The 14,719-nt window shown below is 51.5% G+C and overlaps 2 protein-coding genes across 2 annotated transcripts in view; one reads left to right on the top strand and one right to left on the bottom strand.

The window, feature by feature from the left end:
• The window catches only part of LOC101834406 (phospholysine phosphohistidine inorganic pyrophosphate phosphatase), a 99,581-nt gene extending 92,948 nt beyond the window's left edge, over positions 1 to 6,633 (top strand). Inside the window, exon 7 of the mRNA XM_021228302.2 lies at positions 6,506 to 6,633. Within this exon, the coding sequence (XP_021083961.1) occupies positions 6,506 to 6,518 (13 nt within the window). The 3' untranslated portion in view covers positions 6,519 to 6,633. The remainder of the gene's footprint in view (positions 1 to 6,505) is intronic.
• Positions 797 to 14,719, bottom strand: part of Fam53b (family with sequence similarity 53 member B) — a 65,210-nt gene continuing 51,287 nt past the window's right edge. Inside the window, exon 4 of the mRNA XM_005064284.4 lies at positions 797 to 4,515. Coding sequence (XP_005064341.1) covers positions 4,159 to 4,515 — 357 coding nt within the window. The 3' untranslated portion in view covers positions 797 to 4,158. The remainder of the gene's footprint in view (positions 4,516 to 14,719) is intronic.

Genomic DNA, 14,719 nt, shown 5'->3' with positions numbered 1-14,719 from the left:
TTAACCACTGAGCCATCTCTCCATCCACCACCTCCCCGCTTTCTTAAGTTACATGTTCACATACCATTTTGTTTGACGGAGGATCTATTGTCAAAAATAAAAATAAAAAAGCAAAGCAGACGAGTATTCCAGGATGTCACTTCCAGACAAGGACACTGACCACAGCAGAGCAGAGGGCCTGGGAGAACATTCCAAGGTCAGATAACAGGGACCAACACTGGCTGACAGAAATGAAATGCTCTCCACTGGGGTCATCAGGACGGCAGACAGTGCATCTCCTGAGCTTTGGTTATCCAGGTCTCCAGGTTGGAGGGTAAGCACAGGGCTGTACATTCTCAGGTGAACTGTGTGCCCTAATATCTCCACAGCCCAAGAATCAGTTCTGAACTGTGCTGCCCTCCATGGGAGCAGAGGCTCTGAGCTGCCAGCCCAGCTATACAGCCTTCAGTGCTGCTCTGTGGAGAAGCAAGTTGGCTGCCCAGGCCCTGCGGGACTCTTCTTGGCAACCTTGTCTCTCAGCCAGGTCAGCTTTCTCTTCCTCTCACCTCAGAAGTAACAAGGCAGCATGCCCCATGCGCCCACCCACCCCCATGCCAATGTAGGTCTCTGGCTTCTCCTCTGAGGCTGGGATGCTCCCATAGTCACCCTACAAACATCCTCTCTCCAAGGCATGGAGACAGAAGCCCAACCTGTGGTCCTCCCAGTCGGGAGCCAACACTCTCATGGACAAGAGGGGACATGAGAAACTGCTGGTTCCCTGCACCCAACAAAAACCACACAGCCATGCCCAGGCAGCTGGGGGTTGGACCAGGAAGCTTTATTTACACAGTAAAAGTAACAAGCAAATTCCTGAGACTAGAGCGACTGTAGCGCCAGGCAGCCATGGCCTGTGTGGGAGGGAGGGCAGGCAGCGGTGCATGGAGGGCTAGTGAAAAGACCCCGCAAGGCTGCCCATGGATTGCTGCCCTGGTGGGGGCCCTGACTCACCACACCAGTTACCATACTATCTGAAATAGTACCACCGCTGCCGCCTGGCTGGGACAGCACACATGCTCCTAGCACAGACTGCCGGCCCATCTGTCGCTGACCCCTGGGCATCCCGCCCTAGGCATTGACAATGCAATTCATTTGCCAATGAGACTATGATAGGAGGTCAGGCTATCCTACCTAGGCTACAGGAGCTCCATCAGTCTGCAATTTAAAAATATCTTTCTCTTTCTCATTAAGGGGCCTGGCACCAAGGGGAGGGGTCTAACCAGCAGCACAGATGTGGCAAGGGGCAGCATCATGGGCTGCATGGGCAGAGGGTCCCTGAGCCCTGGCTTCTGTTTTAAGTGGCCATCATTCAAGTAATTTTAACCACATCAGTGGAAATGGGGTGCAGGGTCCAGGGGAGAGTTCTGACTGAGGTGAACCTTGAATGAGCCCGAGAAAAAGTATTATACCATCTGTCTGCATAAGAGACCCATCTGGAAATTGGTGGGGGGGCATTTCCTGTTTAGTATGGATCTTTCTTTTATTTAGCTTTTCTTTCTGCATACAAATTTAGAAAACTCTCCTGCTACAAAAAAACAAAAAAAAATTAAAGTAAGGCCTTCTGAGAACGCACGCCTGCATGTGCGAGCAGAACAAGCTCCTTGGGCCTGTACACCAGAAAGCCCATGGGTGCTGACCAGGTTCTACCTTCACCACCCATGGGTAAGGCAAGCATGGGCAGTCATGTAAACGGTCTAGGCTGCTACGCTAAACTCAGGTCAGGTACCTGCAGAGAGTAACTCCTGTCAGTTCAGTGGCTTTTTGAGTGAGCTGGGATGCAATGTGATGGATGGCCCTCTTCCCTAGTTGGCTCTGGTGGAGCCGTACCTTGTTCTAGGCCATTGGGTTCCTAGGCAAGTGGGTAGCCAAGCACACCCTCAGCTTCTTTGGGGGATGACACTCACAGGCAGGCTGGGGGGTGAGCCAGTCTGACTGCTGCCTGTGGTCCAAGCACATGGGAGCCAGAGGGAACCTCCCAGGGGAACCTTCCTCTGAGATGAATGAGCCTGTCTGGGGAGCATGGCTGCTGAAGGACCAATGGGCACTTTCTAGATGAGACCCGCCTTGTTCTCTAAGCAGAAAGGCTCCTGCCATCTTCTCTGGCTACTATGCTGAGGGTTTGGACTAAGGCCTTAGTGGGACAGGGACAGTCCAGAGGGGCCTGAGGAAGCTGCAAAGGGTCCATCCCTACCCAGGTCTGGAGCATTTCTTCTGCACGGGGAACAATGCCCTAGAGGGAGGGAGGATGAAGTTGTCCTTCAGCCATCAGGCTTAAAGGAGACAGCCTAAAGACCAGTCATCCATTACAACAGCCTTAAGACACACCTGCCACCAGGAGCTTCTAACCTGGTCCACAGAAGAGGAAACTAGCAACTAACCTATGCTTTGGCCTTAGCTGGCTGTGTGAAACGGGACAGGGGACAGGGCCCAGACTCTGCCTCCTTCATGAGGGGTGGCTTTAGGGATTGTGAGGCTACTCCAGATCCAGAACCTCTCACTGTGGGCTTTCTGGGCACTGGTGTGTGCTTCCCACGCCCTCTCAACTACTATCCTCCAGGTCTGCTCAGAGAAGAGAAGGTATGCCCCCTGTGACCGACCAGGCAGGGCTCCCATGGCATGCCTTCACCAGTTTTCTACTTTGCTCTCCAGTGACCCCGAGTTCCGGTGGTCTCCCACCTCACCACATGCATCCACCATGCTGCCCAGCCCGGGTCTGATTTTAGAGACACTGCCTATACATCAGAACTTGAGCCTCCATCTTTCTGGTGGATTGACAAAGTAGAGTTTAAACAAAAGGTTCTCATCAAGACTTCCGTTAGGAGAAAGATAACAACCATTTGGGCTCAACCAGTAGAGGACGGAACCTCGGAGGGTAGGCACAGCAGAGTGACTGCAAAAGTGCCTAGATCACATGTCCATGAGCTCAAGAGAACGCACCAGTTATTTTTAGCCTTATGGGAAAACAAGCCACTTGTGTAAGCCAGCCCACTTGCTATTGTCTGCAGAAGATGCCAAGTTTGCTAAAAGCCAGAGTCCCAGAGTGCAGAGCCCTGTAGCATATCTGCAGGGAAAACTCGGGGAGCTGCCTGGACAGATGCCCTCTGGGAACTATGCTGGGAGTGAGGAGCTGCGAGGGGGGAGTGTGATTCAAGCCAAGCTGTGGCTGGGCCGCTAAGGCTCCCATCAGTGGACTGGGAGGGGTGTCTTGAAGCCCATGGCAGTACACTTTCATTAAAGCCAGCGGTGTCTGTGAACAAGCAACAATGTGCTAGGAATGCTGTGGAGACCCCCAGGCCCCCAGCCTAGGTAGCTACAGAGGGATGCCTACAAAGTGACCAGCCTGCAAAGCAGCCAGCAGACATCCCTCTGCCCAGGAATGTACACAGGACCAAGGCTGCCAGTGCCAGCCTTGCCAAGGCAGCCCCTGTGCTGGCAGAGGTGTGGGTGATTCTTGGCACCATGGGAGAACTCATGGGCCCACCTTTCAGTCAACACAACCACCAAAATGCCTACCCAGTATGGATGGTTTCTGGTCATCCCTGACCTATCCCCTGGTCCCGAAAAATGGGACATGGATTATCCCCAGAATCCCTGCACAGTGCCCCAAATGGATTAAGGCCACACGGTCTGGTGTCACTACAGGAGGTGTCTCCCGAACCTTCCCAAGCCTGGGGCAGGGAGACCTGGGAGAGAAGGCACGGAGTAAACTAAGTAAAAGGAGGCTCTGGGCAACTCCTCAGATGGAACCTGAGCGAGGCCACAGAGGGCTCAGGCCCCTGACACCCTACTTGAGGGATGCAGCTGGCCCAGCCCTACTGGAGAATGGCTACCCAGCACTCCATGAGGAACAAAGAGGAGGAGACCAAACCAAAAGCCTGTTCTTGGGCTACGGTAGTTCCGTGGGACTGGTGGGAGGCCAGCTGATGCCTGTGAGGTGTGGCCAAATTGCCTCCACAAATTTGAGCACTACAGGGTGACAGCTGCTCCTTGGGAAGTGGGTGGGCTTCCTTTTGGAAGCTTTTCCAGACCCAGGAGCTAGGACCTCCTTGGAGTGACCACCTAAGGCCTGGGGAAGGCCATCCATCACAAAGGCTCTGCCCCGGGCCTCAGCCCACGGTCCCCTCAGTTGTTCTCTATCTGCTCAATGTCCAGCTCGCCATCCAGAGAGCAGAGGCTGTTCGTGCAGGCTCCAAGGTCCTGCCAGGCTGTGGCCGGCTCCCCCTTCCTGCAGCAATCCTCATCGAGACTGCAGCCATCTGACTCCTCACAGGATAGGTCCTCCTGGCAGGTGAAGTGATCATCAAAGGAGTGGGGAACAGGCTCTGGAACCGGGGTCCCAGCAGGGGTCCTGCCCCCTGGGTTGGAGGCTGAGAGCAGTGCGGTCCAGGATCGGGTACTGCTGAGGGCAAAGGGGCTCTGGGAGCTGTGGTCTTCCACCCCCATGCTCAGGCAACTGAGGCTGCTGAAGGTCTGACAGTTCTGTGAAGAAGAGACACGCTGGTCAGTGAAGGGCCTGGTCTCCTTCTGGAACCTCAGTCCACACACCCCACAAAGCCCCACAAATCCTAGCTGGCACTTAATCTGCCAGGCTGTAGCAAGTCTACTATGTGTAAGACCAATTCATGAAGAAGTACCCCTGGCTACTGAACAGGCACCCAACTGCAGACAGTCAGTACGTAAAGGGCGAAATTCTGATGAGACCCCACTTGTGGGGAGATGCAGTGAGGCAGGTTCATTTGTGACACTTCCAGTAGACCTCAGACTCTTGGAAGGGTGGCCTGGCAACACGGTGTCTGATCCTTGCTAAGGCCATTTCATTCCAGATGCCCCTCGTCTAGGATTGGTTCTAGGACCCCCTCCCTCTTCAGTGTGCAAATCCTTATATAAAATGTTGTGTGTAGTCAGCTTTAGGATAATGGCAATACCTGCTGTGATGTGAATGCCCTGTCAGCAGCTACTAACACTGTGTTATTCACACTTTCGGTGCAGATACATTTTTTTCTGAATATTTCTTATCCGAAGCTTTGACTGAGTCTAGGAAGACAGTTTGAGGTATGTGTGAAAACAGAAACAAGATTTTTTTCCTGGTGGCAGTGCTCAAGACTGGACATGTGCTAACTATGCCCTCTACCTCTGAACTACGTACGTCTCCAGCTCCAACGTAACTACTCATGGCCACAGTGTATTCAATAAAACCAGGGAGTGACCCAGATTCCACATGTCCTTTCAGAGACACGGGCCAGGGAGGTAGTGAGCTCGCTGACACAAAGCTGCCTTTCTTAGGAGAAGGGGCGGAGTCAGGCGGGATCATCACCAGGCTATACTGCTGCCATACTCCCCACCCCACCCACTTCCCATGGCCAGAGTGAGACAGGGCATGGTGGAGATCCTTATCTAGAGGGCAGTGGCTTTGAACCACACTGATGTGCAGGACAAGCTCAGGCTCCAGCTGCTTCTAGCCCTTACCAGTTGCCCCCGCCCCCGCCCCCTGTGATGTCCCCACCTTAACTGCTGGGCCTCCAATAGCCCCAGAGAGGAAGTGTGGCGGCTGCACAAGAGCCTCTCCCTGGTGGGCACCAGGCCTAACTGAAGACAATACTGAAGCCAATCCCTTTTAAGTCACTGACCAGAGTGTCAGCCCTGACACTGCAGTGGTGCCACCCAACAGTTCAGAGATGGGGCTCCTAAGCAGACAGGGGTAGAGGCTGTGGCAGTGAGGAACACTTGTGGCCTGCTGACTTCCCTCAAAGGCCCTGTGGCAACCAGGGAAAGAGGAGCACGCTTTGACTTCTCCCCAGAGCATAGGAACCTATGAAAAGCACAGACCTGTCCCAAGGACCCCAATTCTGTCAAAGGCCAAAGGGTTTATCTTCTTACTGCCATAGTAAATGGGTTATTAGAACAGGCTCGACAGACAGAGGATGAAAGGTGTCCTTCTCTAGGGGAAGGTGGCGGTGCCCATCACAGGCACATAACCCTGTTCCGACACTCCACAAGAGGCACCCTTCTGATGGCTTCACTTTTCTTGGGATCTTTCAATTAAAGACAGGAGGAGCCAACATGGTGGCTTAATGGATAAAAGACTCTTGCCACCAAGCCTCATGACCTGAGTTTAATCTCTAGAACCTCCATGGTGGAAAGAGAGAAATAACTCCCAAAAGTTGTCCTCTGATTTCAACAAGCTCACCACAGAGCACTCCCACCACACACACAATGTGCCCAAGACATAAATAAAAGAGAAAGAAACAGGCTGAGATGCTAAGGAGCTCAGTTCTGGGTTTCAGGAAAGGAGGTTGGGCCACCATCTGGTCCCAAGGTGCAGGCCAAGGCCAGAAGACCCCACAGCTAGCTGTAAGGCCCTGCTGATGCTGGGATGTCATGTCTGATATAGTCCCACAGTCATAGAATGCATTCCTTTCTTGACACAGCAATACTTGGAGGCGCTTCAGGGGTTCCTTCTGCCTTACAGCCCGATGGACTGAGCTGAGCGGGACAGAGCATGGCACAGGAGAGAAGGACGGCTCAGCACTGGCAGTGCCTTGCGGGGCCAGACTGCATGGATGGAGGAGGCTAAGACTAGTGAAGGACTCGGGAGCCCAGAGCCCAACCCACCCTCCTGCATCCCTGCTTGAACAGGTGTGTAAGAGTAAACAGCAATGTACAGTTAGTACATGAGTGTCGCAGCACTCGCTGCCTGTGCTGGGTGGGTGATGCCAACGGCGTGCCAGATGCCACAACAACATGCCTCTTTGTTCTCTGTGAGCTGTACAGTGAACAAAGGCAGGGGCCTTGGGGCAGGCCCCAGAAATGTTCCCTGACCACTGCTCTCCCTCCCATCTTGCCAGGGCCATCCCGTCCTGTCTTGATCTTGTCCAGCAGATGATCTAAGGTACAGCTAATAGGTCCCAACCTTGTGGTCTATATAACAGTGTATGTTCCAAAGTCATGTCAATGCCTAAAGTATTAAGAAGTGGGGTCATTGGGGGACGCTTAGGTCATAGAGGTGCAGTCCTCGTTGAGTTGAGGGTCAGTGCTGTAAGGCCCGAGGAAGCACATCTCCCCCTTCATCACGTAAGAATGACAAGAAGGCATCACCTGTGGTGAAGCAATTCCTAGCAGATGTGACCCCTTTAGTTCAGAGATGATGCCCCCATACCCCCCACCCACCCTGCTTCTAGAACCAAAGTGTGCTCTGTTGTTCCTTAGTGACTGGCTCTAAGGGCTTGCTGCTACAGTGAAAAGACCAGGAGTTATGTTAAGCATGAGACATAGCCCATAGTAGAGTGCTGGGGATCCATTTGCTGAACCTAAAAAGTGCCATGGTCCTACCAAGTCAGCTTCGTATGGCATCACAGCTTCAGGAAAGTTATCTCAACCCCTGAATATTGGTCTGTCTGCTAAATATGGGTGGCCAAGTGTACCCTGGGGCCACCCCTCTCCCAACTGTTTGTAGTAACTGAGACTTGCTTGCTTCATAGCAGGATGGAAAGCTACATGGTCTGGGTGGTACATCTTGTCCCAGGCAAACCACAGAATACCACAGAAATCCCTAGCTATTCCTCAGAGTCAACTATTTGCCCCCTCCCTGTCAAGCCAGTGCCACTTGGAAAACTTTGATGACTCAAAATTCGGTCATTTGGCCACAGTGAAAAACAAGACCCACCATTGGTGGCATGCCCCACCTGCCAGGGAATAATATGGCTGCCATATTCTGTTCAGAAGCCCATCTCTGGTAAGCCCACCCAAGCAGAGACAGAGTTTACCGGTGCTCAAGCCTGCTGTATCCTCGTCATGCCTGCCTACCCTCTCCTAGTAGTTCAGGCTGCTCTCATGAAGAATGAGCACTGCATGGGACTGTTGCTAGCCTGGAGGCCTGTGCACCCTCAAAAAGGTCTGGGGGAAAGTACAGAATAGTGAAGTTCACAGTGCCACATGAACATGTCATTCCAAGTTGAAATTGCTACTCTAGGACATACTTTGCCTCACCCAACAATTTCTGTTCTTGAGGTCCATGGATGGGCTCCCCACTTCATACAGGCCTGCTCTGCCAACAAGCTCAGTGGGAACCGTCCTTATGGCCTCAGGCTAATGACTAGCGGCACTGAGCTCACTCTTAGAATCCACAAGAAGGACTGTGGAACACAACCATGCCCAGGAGCTTTTCAACCAAACCAAGCAGACCTCAGTTCTAGTCAGCCACAACAGAGGCCACTGACCACGCTGCTGCTCTAGCTGGGTCTCTGGCTCAGGCCCCAGCCCCAGCCTCCTTGGGCCTGCCAGGCAGAAAACACTGCTATCTCTTCTCCCAGTGCAGGGCCTTTCTCTGCACAGAATTGTTCTAGCATCTTCCTTCTGGGTCGGCGGCTCTGGGTTGGGAAGTGATGAAAGTAGCTTACTCCTGGGGTCCTTGCTTTCCTGGTATGAGCTGAATCCCAACAATCCCCCCACCCCTGAGAGAAACATAACTCAACATACCCGTTGCCTGGACAGGGTGACTGCCCTGCTAAGCTTTGTGCCAGATCAGCTTGTTCCCTTCTTCAGGTGCTATGGGCCAACATGTCAAGCATGACAAGGGGACCTCAGAAAGATCTGCTAAACTACCAAACCATCTGTTTCCTCAGTAGTGATGAGGAAGACTAAGTAAGGCCTGAGCAGAGCAGATGACAACAAAGCCTCTTCAGGAAATACTGCTTGGGTGCCAAGGGCCCCAAGCTTATAATCCCTGTCCCTCATACTTAGAAGTGGGCATCCGGGGACATAGACAGGCCAGCTGGTGGGGGGGTGTGTGCCTAAGAACAGATGGCATAGCATCCTTCTCACCCTGTTGCAGGCCTCAGAAGCAGAGTACAGGCAACCTAGATTCTACAGCCAAAGGATCTGGGCTTCTTTGGTGCCCTGTGGTCATGCTTCCTGGCTCCTCGCCTTGGAAAAGCATTGTTGGTTTTGATCTACCTGTTTCAGTGGTCCATTTTAAGGAATGCAAAGGCAAGTGGAGGCAAACTGGGGGTAGGGAGTGGGCTGCTATGTTCCGCCTAGTTCCCTTGGCTCACAAAAACACCCACTCTCCATTGCTTGGCTGCTGCTTGCTCACAGCTGTCCCTTCTAGAATGCCTGGGGACTAAGAAGCCTGGAGGACTGCTTCCTCACAGGGGCAGCCCCAGCTCAAAATGGACTGTCACCAGTGAAAGAAGCACTATCGTGCAACCAGTGGAATAACACTGCAAGGGTTAGCCATGCTACCTGAGCCCTAGGCAGAGGCCCAACTCCTGTGTTGCCTTTCTACACAGCCTTTCCAAGTCTTGTCAGCTTCCCTGCCCTCCATCACGGTTTCCTCAAAAAGCCCTCCTTCCATCGTCCACCTGCTTAGTAATCCCCAACTCAAACTTGGAACTGAAACACAGTACCTAAGACTCGGCATGTGTGACCATGGGGTCTGTCACACGTCTGCTCTCCAGTGTGCTCCTCCCCAGGAACTCCTCCTCTGTTCCTTCCAGAACAGGAGTGCCACGCCCTGAGCAGATGCTGCCACTGGGCCCTGGGCACCACCACCTTGAATCTGCTGGAGAGCCTGGGGAGCTGTGGCTGCTGGAGACACCACCCCTCGAGCAGCCAGTGTTCTAAGCACAGCTATTGCATGAGGATATCAGGGTCTGGTGGTGATAGGCTATGTTCGCCAAGCTCAAACGTGCTTTCTCCTGGACAAAGAATGCCCAGTCCCTCTGCAGCCACCACTCTTCAAGGCTGCCATGCTTGCTTCTCTTTCCCATGCCACTTCCCTTTCTTAATGGACCCATAAAAAACAAAGTTATAGGGCTGGGGAGATGGTTCAGTCACTAAAATGCTTCCTGCACAAGCACAAGGACCTGAGCTGGATCTCCACAATCCCTGTTTTCTTTTGTTTTGTTGTTGTTGATTTTTGTAAAGCCAGGTGTGGTGGTGCATGCTTGTAATCCCAGAGCTAAGAACCAAGGACAGGCAGATCCTTTGGGCTTGCTGGCTAGCCAGCATGACCTAATCAGAAAGGTCTTGTCAAAAAACAAGGTTGGGGGTTAGAAAGATAGATCAGTGGTTGAGAGCAGCTGCCTCTCTTGGAGAGGAATGGGTTTGATTCCAAGTACCTATATGTCAGCTCACAAAACCACCTGCAACTCCAGTTCTAGGAGATCTGATGCCCTCTTTGCCCACTCCCCTGCCCCACCACAGGCTGTTGCACACATGTGCACACAAATTCATGAAAGCATGCATACATATGCAAAAGAATGAATGAATAAATAAATAAGCAGGTTAATGGCAAATGAGGAACATCACTTAAAGTTAACCTCTGGCTTCCATGCATGTGCACACACACATATGCAAATATGCACACATCTGAACACACATGTGCATATGTACATATACATACATATAAATAACAATAAAAATGTAAACATTATAGCCATCTGTATATTATAGGTCTTAGAGCCATCTCAAATCCTTCTAAGACACCAAAACAAGGCCAGTTTGAGAGGCCAGGTGGGCAGTGGCTCCAGTTGGTCTTACATGAGGCTGGCCCTTGGATCTGCCTGAGTGAAGGCACTTCCTCCCCAACAGAACCGTGCAAGTATCTAAAAAACAGTAGACCATGAAACAAATTCTCTGTCTCCTTTGTATTGGGGCTGACAAAGCATGTAGTTTCCCTGGGTTTGGTTTTGATTTGTTTATTCATTTTGAAACAGAACCTCACTATGTAGCTCTTGCTAGCCTCAAACTCACAGAGATCCACCTGTTTCTGCCTCCTGAGTGCTGGGATTAAAGGCTACCGCGTCAGGTTTTTGATACACACTCTTGAGCAGGGTCAACAACACTGTGCTCAGCCCACTTCTGTGTAGTGCTTTGGGCCTTTTTGAGCCTGTTTGGCCTCTTTACTCTCAGGAATGTGGGAGATGCTGACTGGAAAACCTGGTTGGGAAAGTCAGGGTGCCAAGGACTGAGAATAGGAACTGAAATAAGAGGTGGGCCTCAGGGGCCCTGGTAGCACTGCTGGTTTGACACCAAAGACTCCAGACTCATCCTAGATCATAGGTTCCAGAAGCCAACAGACTGATGGCGGCAGTAAATACTTGTGTAGAAGCCAGGCCCACCCCTGGAGAGGCTCCCTCCTCCCTTCCTGGGCCACTGCTTCCCCAGTCTCCCTCTGCAGGAATCAGCAACTGCTCTGCAAGCATCTGCCTCATGCTAGGGGATTATGGCACCTTTCCCAGGAGTTACACCAATGGGTGGCAGCATATAGGGCCTATATTGGCTCAGGTAGTCATTTGTCCCTTCTTACTAACCAGGGGACAAGGGCCAGGAGGAGACATCCTGTGCTTCAAAACTCTGGCAATTGCTTCCAGGCCAGGAAGGTCAAGATTTAGCCAAAGTATGTTACATGGCTGCTAAATCATGCACTCTCAGAGCCACGCTAGGAAAAGCACCATGAAGCTTGGAGACCCCCCTCCTGGACCTTTCTACCCACAGCCACTCCGCTGTCTCTGCTCTGGAATTCTCTTACTGCACCTCTGAGGGCCACCTTCCTGTTATAATCTCTATGCTATGGTCTAGGCCTGGGTAATGCTGGAGAATCCAGGTCTAGATGGTAGGATGGACTGTAAGAAAATGACCTAACACAGGGGTTGTCCTAGATCAGCAGCCTCAGCCAGATAGCAGGACCAGACCCAGGGAGAATAAAAGCAGGGTCCAGCAGGGTCTGTGATGTCACCCATCAAATAGGGTGCTGTCAGGGAGAGGCTGCTTCATAACAGGTAACTCCAACACTAACCACCTGACTCAGAGAGTACTCCAAGATTGGCTAGAGTGATATTCACTGGACCAAACCTTCCAGATAGGCCAGAACCTGGCCCTACTGCAGTCAACTCACTGATCCCAACGTGTGCTCTGGATCGTGCAGTCTTGTGAACTCCCCTGCTGCCAATCGCTCTGACGATCCAGCTCCTCCTGGGTGTACTTTCCTTCCATTGGCATGCTCTCCCCCTCCACTAAGCCCAACCTTGCACACCCCGTTTAGGAGCAGAGCTCAAATTCCTCTTTGTATTCTGTTATCTGCCAGCCATACAGAGAACCCTCATCATGCCTCACAGCCTAGTTCTGGGGCTGCCTCACGGCGTGCCTACTGAAGGGTCCAAACCTAGAGTGCTGCCAGCAAGAAGCAGCCTTGGAGGTCCAGAGCCCTACAGATTTACTGAATGGCAGTTAGCCAGTGTCCCCTCTCTGCTGGCACCTGACAGTACACATGATGGTTGCTGTTACGGCTCTAGACCCAACCACAGCAGATGGCATGCCTGAATCCAGAGGGTGTGGAAGTCACTTCAAGGGCCTTCCTGAACCCTCACGATTGGAAAACAAACATTAGGCTTCTGCAGTGAACATTGCACTCAGCACAAACTCAGGAAGGAGTTTGTGAAACCACTTCACTCAGTTTGGTGTGAAGAGGATTCTTTGCTTAACAAATGTCAAGGGACCTTTCCAAAGCACACAGGGACCTGGCTGGGGGCCAAAGCCAATGCTATCTGAGCCCACAGCTCTCAGGGCAGTACTGGCCAACAGAATGTCCACGAGCAGCTTCCACAGCAACTCTGAGGCCCAGAGGTGGGCCCAGGTCCCTGAGAAAGGATGAAGGGCCCTGGCTGTCTTAGAAGCTGTGTGTTCTAAAACACTGGAGCCAGGGGTTTGTGCTGATGTGCACCAGGGCCTTCTCAGCTCCACCTCTGGAGCCCTGTACGCCCAGTCTGGACACTGTTATCTATGGACCATCACTCAGAGAATGGGAATCCATACCGGAAAAGTGAGCCAGTCTTGGCCAGTGTCCGTCATGCCACTTTACAGATTTTACAGATGGGCCAATCACGACTGAAGGAGGAAGGGACTTACATAGCTAATGGATGTGCAATCGGGTCTCACTACTTCTGGAACAAGCGGGGAGGGGATGACAGGGGACAGAGAGACACACACAGAGACAGAGAGTGAGAGAGAGACAGAGTGAGAGAGATAGAGAGAGTGTGAGGGAGGGAGGGAGGGAGGGAGGGAGGGAGGGAGGGAGGGAGGGAGGGAGGGAGGGAGGGAGGGAGGGAGGGAGGGAGGGAGGGCACAGTGTAGCAAAGGCTGGGCAGACCTGAACTGGAATCTCTGACATGATATGCCCACTGGGACCTTGTGAGATCATTCAACTTCTAAGCCTCAGTTTCTCATTTGTACTAGGTAAGAACTTCAAACAAAACCCCAGACTTTGTGGACGATTAAATGAATAGAGACCACCTGTGGAAGGGGCCAACTGCCCTTTGTCACTCTCTGTCCATCTGTGCCCAGGCTGAGAGGACCTAGGTGATCCACAGCAGGGCACAGCTGAGCATCTAAAAATTCAGCTTTGGTTCAGAATCTGTACCCAGCTGCCCTAGTTTCCAACAAAACACCGAGTGAAGATTAACAAGACAGGCTAGACAGACACAAAAGATAAAACACCTAGGAATAAATGTCTAAGAATGCATAAAGTTGGTGAAAGACAACTTTAAAGAGTATCCAACAGGAAGTGAACAGACACTGTCTCCCTGTAATGGGGATGGGAAGACACAATCTGGAAAAGACATCGGTTCTCCATAAGCCAGTTCATAAGACTAATGTGACCTCAACCTGAGGCACAAGAACACTTCCATGCTTGTGGTCTCAAGCCGCATGGTTATAGTTTGTTGAGTTTTGAGACAGGGTCTGACTGTGTCACCCAAGCTAGTTTCAAACCCTTGATCCCCCTGCCTCAGCCTTCCAAGTGCTGGGATTACAGGCCTGTGCCACCATGCCCAGATATTCCATTTATGATAGGAAAATAAACAGATGACACGAGCCTGGAAAGTTCGATAGCCAACAACACAGGCTAATCTTACCAGATCACCCCATACCAAATATGTTTATATAAAGCCTCAAGAGCTAGAAAGGCACAGCAAATGCATATATCAGTGGAGACCAAGACAGCAGAAGATGAAGTTCCAAGTAGACACAGCACAATATGTGGTAGCAATGGGATCTCATAGCAGGGAGGAAAGGATAGGTTTCTAGTTTGAGACAAATGGGGAGTGGATTAAAAGCAGCAGAGTGGTTCCACATACACAGCACGCACAAGATAAAGTACAGACCAAAGACCACAACATAAAGCCATGGAGGACAAGACTGAAATGGGAGCCATTAAAGAAATAAACATGACAAAAACATGTGCATGTCAAAAGATGCCAAAACCAGGTAGCATGTACAATGATGCTGCCACTGAGCCACTTTACCAAGCAGTGTAACAGTTCCTTAAAATGCCAAACTCAGTGCTTCCATGAGACCCAGCAGTTCAGCTCTGAGGTCGATGTGGAAGTGTGCCCTGGAGGAACCCATTCCTAGAGCCTCTGTTGCATCACTCATCATGCTCAAAGAGGAAAAGTGATGCAAAAGCTATCAGCTATGAGGAACTGAGAATGCTACAGTGTGGAAGCTGTGTGCAGACTAAAAGAAGCCAGACATAAAAAGACGTGTGATGTGTGATTCTGTTTATACATAATGCCCAGGATAAAGATGTCTGCAGAAAGGACACAGACCAGGGGCTAGGGAATAATGACCAATGGGCTACAGAGTTCTGTAAATAAGGTACAAGCCACCCATTGTATATGACAAATGT

The sequence above is a fragment of the Mesocricetus auratus genome, unplaced genomic scaffold (genome assembly GCF_017639785.1).
Source record: "Mesocricetus auratus isolate SY011 unplaced genomic scaffold, BCM_Maur_2.0 Super-Scaffold_4256, whole genome shotgun sequence".
Taxonomy (NCBI): domain Eukaryota; kingdom Metazoa; phylum Chordata; class Mammalia; order Rodentia; family Cricetidae; genus Mesocricetus; species Mesocricetus auratus.
The sequence above is the reverse complement of the archived record's forward strand: the minus strand, read 5'-3'. Positions and strand labels throughout refer to the sequence as shown.